This window comes from Biomphalaria glabrata, chromosome 4, assembly GCF_947242115.1.
Source record: "Biomphalaria glabrata chromosome 4, xgBioGlab47.1, whole genome shotgun sequence".
NCBI classification, from domain to species: domain Eukaryota; kingdom Metazoa; phylum Mollusca; class Gastropoda; family Planorbidae; genus Biomphalaria; species Biomphalaria glabrata.
This window is the reverse complement of record NC_074714.1, coordinates 6,152,067-6,162,564: the sequence shown is the minus strand read 5'-3', so window position 1 is coordinate 6,162,564 and position 10,498 is coordinate 6,152,067. Positions and strand designations below refer to the sequence as shown.

Sequence of the window (10,498 nt, the reverse complement as noted above, 5' to 3'; positions counted from 1 at the left end):
AGATCTAATACCATAAATTCTATTACAAATTTGTAAAAATGTAAACAAAAGACTGAAACGGAAGTGACCTAAGAAAATGAGAATTAAGTCAAAGGTCAAAATATAGACTTTAACCATATACTTTGATAAAGCACGTAGGTCGTAGTCTAGATCTTTTATAGGGAGTCGGGCTTAATACTTTTCTCAGGATCTAGCTAGCTTTAAGTCAGGTAATGTAATGTTCATCAATATTTTTTACTTATGTTAATTGGACCTACCAGCCAATAGGTCTAGTAAATCACCATGACTGAGAGACTTAAAACAGTTTTTGGACATCTTCAACTTCCCAAAAGAACAGATGGACTTATTGTATCCTTTTTAAGATGCATTAAAGAGCATCAATCAATCAGCATCAAACAATATTATAGTCAGGTCTTTCAGGTCATGTCAACATCTTTATGAAATGATCATATCAGTCTATTATTATTTGTTGAGCCACATAATATACATTTGTATTTCTTGATTAGTCACCAAATATTCTTCCGTTACCATATTTCCAGCTAATTTAGAGGCACTTTTAGGAGTAGTGTGCAGGTGCTGTGGCTGAGCGTTAAAGCTCTTGGCTTCCAAATCAGGGATCCCGGTTTTGAATCCTGGTGAAGACTGGGATTTTTTATTTCAGATCTTTGGGCGCCTCTATGAGTCCACACAGCTCTAATGGGTACCTGACATTACTTGGGGAAAAGTAAAGGCGGTTGGTCGTTGTGCTGGCCACAAGACACCCTTGTTAGTCATAGGCCAAAAAACAGATGACCTTTACATTATCTGCCATATATATATAGACCACAAGGTTGGAAAGGGGAACTTTAATTTTTTCTAACAGTAATGTAGATTAGAAATGTTTTTGTCATGCTGTAATGTAAATTACATTCTCATAAAACTTCCTTAACCAATAAAACATAACCCTAACAATGTGTCTGGAGTATCAACGCCTTTTAGATTTACAGTAGACAATAACAAGCTCACTCAACAACAACGTCAGTTTTATGAGGAGAATGGTTTTCTTGTCATTAAAAAATTGGTCTCTCCAGAAAAACTGAAAGTTTATGGGTAAATATTGTAGTTTGCAATTCTTACTTGTTCATATAAAAAAAAGAATTATTGCTGAAATAATAATATGAGTTATTGTTACTAATACGAGAATGTTAAATATTGAAATATATTTTGAATTTACACTTTGCCTTATAAGTAAATCTTAATTTCACTTAAAGCGTGACAGAGAAGGAACACACAATAACACAATTTCAGACAGGTTACAACCAACATATGAATTCAAATATAAACACAATTACGAATAGTAGCACAAATGCAAGCACGAGTAACTCAGAGGTTAAGTTCATGAATATTTGTCACGTTTAGAATTTACATTATAGTTTTATACTTGCAGGGAAAGGTTTGCAAGCATCTGCCGACGTGAAATATCTGTTCCAGGTATGACAGTTATGAGAGATATTGCCATTAAAGATGCAGAGTTTGTACCTGGGGAGCAAGCAGTTACTAAATTTCAAGATTTCCAAAATGATGATGTTCTGTTTAGCTACTGTGCTCTACCAGAGGTTTGTTATAACATCATCCACAAGCCTTTCAGCATAACATTCAATTTTGAAGTTTTGATTGCTTTTATTTCAAGAATAGCTTCCCCTTTGATATGTGATCTTATTTGATTGTGATTTTTAATAAAACTGTTTCACTGTTAATGCTAAGAGCTGTTTAATAATGTAATTAAACACTTAAAAATAAAGATATAGTTTTTTGTTAGGGAGTCAATATGTTAAGTGCTATTTTAAACTCCAATAATGTTTGAGTCAAACTATTTTGATACTCAGGTTGTGGAGTATGTGGAATGTTTTACTGGTCCTGATGTCATGGCTATGCATACTATGTTAATCAACAAACCTCCTGATTCAGGTAATATGATATTGAATTTTATTATGGTTTTGTAAAATTGAATTATTCTTCTCCAGTAAATATTTGTCTAACCGTAGTATTTGATATATATATCTTATTTTTCTTGAAAAATGTATACCCAATTACTTACTTAAAGAAATTTCATTACAGTCTTATATTTTTCTACTTAGAGATAGAAGGAATGAACATAAAGCTAAACATACAACTTAAAAACTAATTCTATTTTCACAAGCATTAAAGAATACTTAGTTAAGCTCATTATTTTTTTTTTAAGTTGAATCACATGGTTTTCTGTTTATTGTGCAGGTAAAATGACATCCAGGCATCCCATGCACCAAGATTTACATTATTTCCCTTTCAGACCTGCTGACCGAATTGTCTGCTCTTGGACAGCTATGCAGAAAATTAACAGAGAAAATGGCTGCCTTGTAGTTGTGCCTGGCACTCATAAAGGGGAACTTTTAGTTCATGAATATCCCAAATGGGAGGTTTGTACAATTTCTTTTTTTATCAAACATAAAAGATAGCATAACATACCAGCTACATACCAGTTTATATGTTCCCAGGCTAAATTTTGTTTATTGTTTGATCTAAAATAATTTTATTTCCAAGTTTAGCCCAAATCTCTTCAGGAATACAAAAAATGTCTGTTTCTATAAACTTGTGAAATATTTTCTATTTTAGGGAGGTGTCAACAAAATGTATCATGGTATACAAAATTATGATCCAAGCCAACCCAGAGATCACTTAGAAATGGAGGCTGGTGATACAGTGTTCTTTCATCCACTTCTTATTCATGGTTCTGGAGCTAACAGATCCAAAGGGTTCAGAAAAGTAGGTCTATATTTTAATAGCATCATTTATCCATTGCCTTGCATCATGGGCAATGATGGGGCAGTACATTCAACTTAGTATTTCTACTTGTTCCATCTGAAAAGCCAAGCTTTAAGCCAAATTATGTTGATAAAAATATATATATCCAACCAGATTTTCTTTGGGATAATTTTGGCTATTGAGTCATGTCCCAGTTTTTGTCATTCTTTCCTAAATCCTACTGTTTTACCATTGGGTTTTTGGCTGGATTTAAAACTGGGGACCAACAAGGAGATCTGGGGTAGGAGTGGACTGAAACAATACTATGCATTATTCTCTTTGATAATCTTTGAGTGCATTACCAGAATTATTCTTTTTGAAAAATACAATTCATAAAAGTAGTGTGGTATTTTTTTATAGTGTCACATGAAAAATGTGGTTTGCTTTGTAGCCAACCCCTGCTTAAAGCACATGGATCTATTATCTATTGTTCTTTTACAGCACTACATAGACACTGTTTTTATGAAAAGGCTATATTCTATGGATGCACAGTGGCCGAGTGGTAAAGCGCTTGGCTTCTGAACTGGGGGTTCCGGGTTTGAATCCTGGAGAAGACTGGGGTTTTTACTTTCTGTATGTTTAGGGCCCCTCTGAGTCCACCCAACTCTAATGGGTCCTGACATTAGTTGGGGAAAAGTAAAGGCGGTTGGTTGATGTGCTGGCCACATGACATTCTTGTTAACCATGGGCCACAGAAACAGATGACCTTTAAATCATCTGCCCCATAGATGGTAAGGTCTGAAAGGGGAAACTTTTTACTATAATCTCTATCTCTAAAGATGTAGTATATCTAGATGCCATAAGGAGAGCATGATGCATTTTTTTCCCACCAATGTTTTTTTTAATGATTCTAAAAAACTTTATGTTAAAGTATTTTCAAAACTAAAAGAGATTACTACTGACTCTTAGGGGACTAGTTGAATCCTCAGTGTACAATGACCACACACCAACCACTGTGTTCATCCTTTTTAGAATGACTGAATAAAATGCATTATCTTCTTATATAATACAGATGTTACTTCAAAAAAGAAGATGATTACGTCCTACGTTATGTACGTTACATTATGTTGTCCAAAGGTATCATTGCTTGTAAGATTAAGATAGAAACTTAGTCTTTGGACTGTTATGATTAGCCTGGAATCCCTAACTTAAATTAATTTTAAAAGTAATTTAAAACATTGAAACATATATCTCGACATAGTGTGCTCTGTTATTCACAGAAAATGTTACCTACAAAATACTTTATAATTGCTTAATTTATGAGGAGGGGATGGAAATGGAAATGACTTTTTTTTTTTTAAACACCTAGCAGCACACAATAATCAAAGCAATATTCATTTCAGTCTATTTCCTGTCATTATGCAAGCGGCATAGCTCACTATGTGGACGTCCAAGGCACTGAACAGGAAACAATTGCTAATGAGGTTGTAGAACTTGTGAAGAAAAAGTTGGGTAGAGATGTGAACATCTCTTTTGCTGTAAGTCAAATTTAGCACATTCTTTTCTTTTGTGATACATTCTATCAAATTGTCATAACCAGCAATACATATTGTTCTAAACTTGGTGGTGGCACAGAGAGGGGTAGTGGTGTGTGTGTAGTCAGCCGACGCAAATCGCCCCAGGCCAGCACTAGATGTGCGGTCAACCTTGACGAGCTACGACGGTCAGCCGAGTCGAGTGTCAATAGGACAGTTCTGGAAGGATCGCCGTCGTGAACAGAGCTCAGGGGCATCACGAGAGTTGTAGTCATCTGACCACCTAGAAAAGTCGAGCAGCGTTCGGTTCCGGTTCGAGAAGGCCAGTAGGGACCCTATATACAGAGCGGAGGTGTCCAGTCAAGACTGTTCACTAGAGAAGGTTCAGAAAGGAGGTTCACGACAAGAGTTCAGAACACGGTCGACTACAGCACAGTTCAGCGGTGTGGTTCTGTACGGAGCATTACAACGGTTCAGTGCGGAGTACTATCAAGTACAGTTGAGACGAACGGCGTCTTGATCTTGGTCTGTGATCGAGTCCGACACAACGAGCCTAGTGTGTGAAGTCAGTCCTGAACTGTTGAACCCAGTGCAAGCCCGGAATGAGACGGAGAGGCCAGTGCAAGAGTTGATACGGCGGTACGGTGTTATCAGAGAGATATTTGTACAGTCTTGTGTTACGTGCTGCCAATTGTACAGTATTGGCTGTTATTTATTCTACTATTAAAGTGTTACGTTACTTTGGAGCCCTGAGTTGCCAAGTTCTTTAAGTTGGTGGTGTATGGTGCAGTTTGCAGAGAGCCTGGATAGTGAGATTCGTAACAATATTTTGATAAGATTTGCATATTTTTATTAATTAGAAAATATGAGGGTCATTAAATTATTCAGTGGTACCCTAATATCATCTCTTTTTAATATCTAGTGTGACATGTTTAAAATTGGGAAGAAATCAATTATAGCATTGGTTGGTTAATAATTGATTATCTCTTTAGTAAAATACATTTATCTCTATTGATATGATGGCTGCCTGTTTATGTAATATGTGATTTAGACTGACACTTTGATGATCCAGAGGTTAAACTCTGTTGGCTGCAATCCTTCATATTACATGAGCTCTGATAAAAAGTAAAGTACCCATTTCAGACCCACACTCTATGGGGCAGATGTTGTAAATGTAATCTGTTTGCATGGGAGATGGTTAATGACAGTGTCACATGACCAGTACAACCACCATTTGTTAGACTTGACATTAGACTTGCCTGGACCTAAAATTCAAACACATAATCGTCACAGAAATTTGAAACCGAGACCCATCAGTTTCGCTGCCAAGCACTTTACCACTCTGCCACCACACCGCACCACATAAACGTGTGATCTGGGCTAGGATGTCATTTTTATTTTCGAAGGAAAATCTCAAATGTAGGAAACAAAAAAAACAAAACACGCAATACTCTCATTTTTACAAAGCTTATATCAACTCACTTTGTGTTTGTGTCTGGTAAAAAGTTTGTACTTGGTATTTCTCCGACACCCAAGCTCAGGTCACGCTGAAAGTTTGCACACTTATTTCTTTTACCTGACAAAACAGGAATCAATTTTTTAAAAATTAAACAATTAGTTAATTAACTATTGGTAATTAATTATTTTGTTTGGTGTCTTAAACAAGGAAAAGAAATAGTACTTGACTGAAGTGGTGGTATAGGCTAAATTAGTCCCCTTTATATAGGCCGCCACTCTAAATTGAAACAAACAATAACTTTACAGTATTCTCTAGTCATAAGTATCTTACTGACAGAGTGGTTAGCATGTCAGCCTGAGGAGGTGTGAGCAACAAGTTCAAATTATTTCGTTCCCCCTTTTTTTTTTTTTTTGTTATTGCTTTTAAAACCTATTTGGGCGAAATCCAATAAGATATCTCTTTCTTATTACTGAGAAAGCTGAAAGCATGAAATAGCGCTAAACAGAATACAATTGGTAAAAATATTATTAATTGCACAGATTTATTGTTGTTGCCCCAGACTTGCTGATCTCCGCCTCGACAGGCCTGGGAAACCAAAAATTCTCGACCTGTATGGTGACATACGCACTACGCAAGACAGCAGGGTTTCTGTCCAGGACTTTTGCAAGAGAGGATTTAAGCCTCTCAAGCCCTCACTCAAATGGAGTTTGATGATGATGATGATTGTTGTTGGTGTAGATGTATTACAAATTATATTACATGACTGATCCAAACTAATTGATATAATTACACTTCGTATAAGCTTTGTTTTTTTTAAAGTATTTTTTATGATTTTCTTGTTGTTTGGGCCGTTATAACATGAAAGTCATATGCTAATGTTTCTTACTACTAGGAATAAGTTGTAAGTAGATCCATTGACTTTGTTCCTAATTTAAACTTATAGTTTTCATGATTTATTTATGTACAGGATGTCTGGAAGTATAAGAGTCGACCAGTGAAAGGCCAAAACCTGCTGAACAGTACTTAAGTAAATACAGTTGAAGTCTTCTAGAACCAAGATATACTTTTAATTTATTTTGGTGTACAAAATAATTTTTAAAATCTGAAATAGATTAACTGATCACAATAAATTATGCAACATAAATGTTGAGCATATCTGCTGCTGTAAATCAATGTGAAGGTTTATGTACACAGTCAAGTGTCACAACCAATGATTATTTATTATAATTCTATTTAAGTAATTTTGTACATTAATTAATTTTAGAAACTAGTGTTTGAACTTGTGATATTTATTTGTTGTTTTGTGTTGCAGGCCAAGGACTAAATGTTTTCAAATAATCCTGAACTCTTTATTTTCATAATAGATGATTTTCTAGGGGATGCAACCAAGGCTTTCCACTTCTGAGAAACCATTTTCAGCAGCATATGGAATGATTGGCTGCTAACTTGAGATTCCTATAGTTTTGAGATTTTAGTAGTAAATTGAAGAATGTTGCTGCGTAGTTCAGTTGTAAAATTAACCAGTTGTGTATACATTTTTTTTTGAGTTATGTTTTTGTTAAAAAACAATCTTTTTTTTTTTTCACCATTCATTAATTGATGCACTGCTATGAAAATATCACTCTTGAAATTACAATTTTGACTGTTCCAATCAATATGTATGGATAAAAAGAATAATTCATTAATATTTGCGTATTACTTTATCCAATAGTTAATGATACTGTCGACTACAGTGTCTGGTAAAATAGCTTTACATATTTATTTTTTTTTTGTCATTTTCAGTTCTGGTTATTCTGAAAATTATTTCTGCCAAAAAGACTTTCACCTTCATTGTCCATTCTTCCTGGTCCGATTTTTCAGTAATATGATTAAGGTTATTTATGATTTTGGTTTTATTAAAAAAGACTTTATCAAGTGACTAGTTTGTGTAAAATATGATAAAAAAAAAAAGTTCTTATTTGGAAATAAATTGTGTGTTGATTTGTTTTGCACTGTTGGAACATGCTATTGTTACAATGAGATTAAACAAAATATAAGAATGTAAACATGTTTGTTGACTATATACACATATATCTGTTTATGTCATGTATTGCCTGGTTTTCTTATTTCTGTCTACTCAATGCAGACACTTCTACTGACTGATTATCCTCCCATATGATTTGGCTCATTAAAGTAACAAAGTGAGTTAGCCAATATGAACAAATAAACATTCTTTACACACTCTTACTTTCACTTAAATGATGATCATATGAAGTGAGAATTTTTTTTTTACTACCTATCCTAATTAGTATAAACAGTGTTTTGCCAGATGTGACATTTTGGTTCACATGAGTTTGGGGAGTGACATGAAATCCACTCAGCAGTTTGTTCTCTCTGAAAATTTTTTAATGTACACAAATTTATATTGTATGATAATCCACTGCTTACGTTAGTAGATGGTTTAGATGAGTGGCTGCAGTGCTAGTTTCATATTGATGAGAACAGAACATGATCTCACCACAATTGCAACACAAAACCTGTTTATAGTTTTAGATGTTTTATTCAACTTGATCAGTTCACATAAAATTCATTTATGCTGATCTATGAAATTATTATTAAATTGCAAGTTTGAAATAGCTTTCCTTTAAGCTTGACAAAATACCAAAACAAGGAAAGATAAACTAGGAAACTTAGTCTTAATCAAAACTCCTAGAATGTAGTGGTAGCAGAAACTTGTCAAATCTAATTTTACTGCAGTCTTGAAAAAGTATTACTGTTTACTTAGTGATTAACTTTATTTCATAAATAATTACATAGTTACCATCAAATGTGTGACTAAACACATTTTAACAAATCCTAATTTTATATAGTAATCTGGTGAACAAAAAGCTAAAAAAATAATTTTAATCATTACGATGAATTATGTAGTCTTGAATGAGATACTTTTACAATAGATAACTTTAAGGTTGACTATACATGATAAATAAGAACTAAAAACTTGTAAATACTTTCAATAGTTTAGAGAAATGGAATTAAATATCATTCCAAAACATTAATGTGATAGGACATATTAAAAAGTACTAATAGGCGTAGTGTGTCCAGTGTCTGACTCAAGAAGGACTAAATGCTTTTCTTATTTGAAATAATAACTTAGTAGAAATGGTCTTAGAGAATTTGGTTTTTGTTGCAAACATAAACCTAAAGAGTCTGGTGTCCATCACATTCTACTGACAAAAAAAGTAAAAATAATTCAATATTTTTTTTTACCCTGAGGACAGTAAGTAAAATAGTTTCTAAATCTGTACATAGACATATTGGTCTGGAAAACAGACTGGATTAAATATAATAAAAAATCAAATGTAGATCCTGAGCTTTGAAATGGTATGATATCAAACACAGTCTTGATTAAAAGGCCAGCAAATATTCACACTGATAACATGCAATAAATATTTTAAAAATTACAAAACAATAATTCTACTTGGTTTGTATATTTTATTCATATCAAAACAATAATATAAAATTTGAAATCAATTTAGGAGACGATGTGAATTCCTAAATTAAAAAAAAAAATTTTATAGGACAAAAAATCATAATAATAGTATTTGGACCTTTATAAAAGGTAAACTGAAGGTAACGAAGGTCCCTTAGGGTCCACATTGAGATGATAAAGAGAGAAATATAAGTTTTATACTACACAGGCAATATGCCCTCCCCCCAAAGAGCAATTGATACAAAGCAGTAAGGGAACTACATTTACAACAGCCATGGAATGTTAAGGTCCTGTCCTTTTGAACAAAAACAAAGGATTGAAATAAAAGTCACAGGAGTGAGACATTTCAAGCTCTCACAAAGTTTTGATGGAAGTACTCTAATTAGTAATGGTCTATCTCATTCTTTAGTAAACAAACAAAAAATAACACAATAAGTATAATAAATGCTAACAATCTTATTAGATAACTACAATCACTATTATTAGATAACTACAATCAATATAATAAGATAACTACAATCACTATTATTAGATAACTACTATCACTATTATTAGGTAACTACTATCACTATTATTAGATAAATACTATCACTATACAACTGGCAAGTTATAATTTAATTGTTATACTCTTAATGATTAAAAAGAAATACATAAAAAAAAAACAAATTGTAGTATACAAAACCATTAAGAAAAATATTGTTACTACAATATAGCCAAATTATATAAGGCCATGTGAGTATATTTGCACAAATATAAACTATTTTGTAGGTTTCTAGTGTATATATTCTATGAGACTGATTATTTTAGCAAACTTGACTTTTAGTGGTTTCATGCAGTGGCGTAGCTAGTGATTTGGGGGCCACGGGGACGTGGCCTCTTTAGGGGCCCCTGCATTTTGACATTCAACATCATGACATGAGATAAAGGCGTAATAATGTGAATACAAATTTTGGACATTCATTTCGGGTCGCCACCCCCCCCCCACTTCCACCACCACCATAGCTACGACACTGGTTTCATGTAAGTATATCAATGATTACTTGGATGAAACTGTGGATGTTGAAGGAGTCTCAGTGCTGATCACTGGGAATGGTACTTGTGCAGAGGGGTATCACTTAGCAGTTGAGGGGTATCACTTAGCAGTGGAGATTTTAAAATTTCTTTTAGTTAATTGAATACTATTATGAAATAAAAAAAGAGAAATCTGCAGTATACTTTTGACAATTTTATAATTTAAAAAATGAAAAATATTTTTGATGTCTTTTTGTTTTTACG

At 33.4% G+C, this 10,498-nt stretch overlaps 1 protein-coding gene across 1 annotated transcript; it reads left to right on the top strand.

Moving 5' to 3' along the window:
• Positions 1–2: 2 nt before the first annotated feature.
• LOC106061655 (phytanoyl-CoA dioxygenase, peroxisomal-like) lies at positions 3–7,799 on the top strand. Its single transcript, XM_056026567.1, has 8 exons — positions 3–348; positions 941–1,089; positions 1,427–1,595; positions 1,866–1,947; positions 2,254–2,435; positions 2,632–2,781; positions 4,164–4,298; positions 6,722–7,799. The coding sequence occupies exons 1-8, from the start codon at positions 283–285 to the stop codon at positions 6,779–6,781; spliced, it is 993 nt and encodes a 330-aa protein (XP_055882542.1). The 5' UTR covers positions 3–282; the 3' UTR covers positions 6,782–7,799.
• Positions 7,800–10,498: the final 2,699 nt, after the last annotated feature.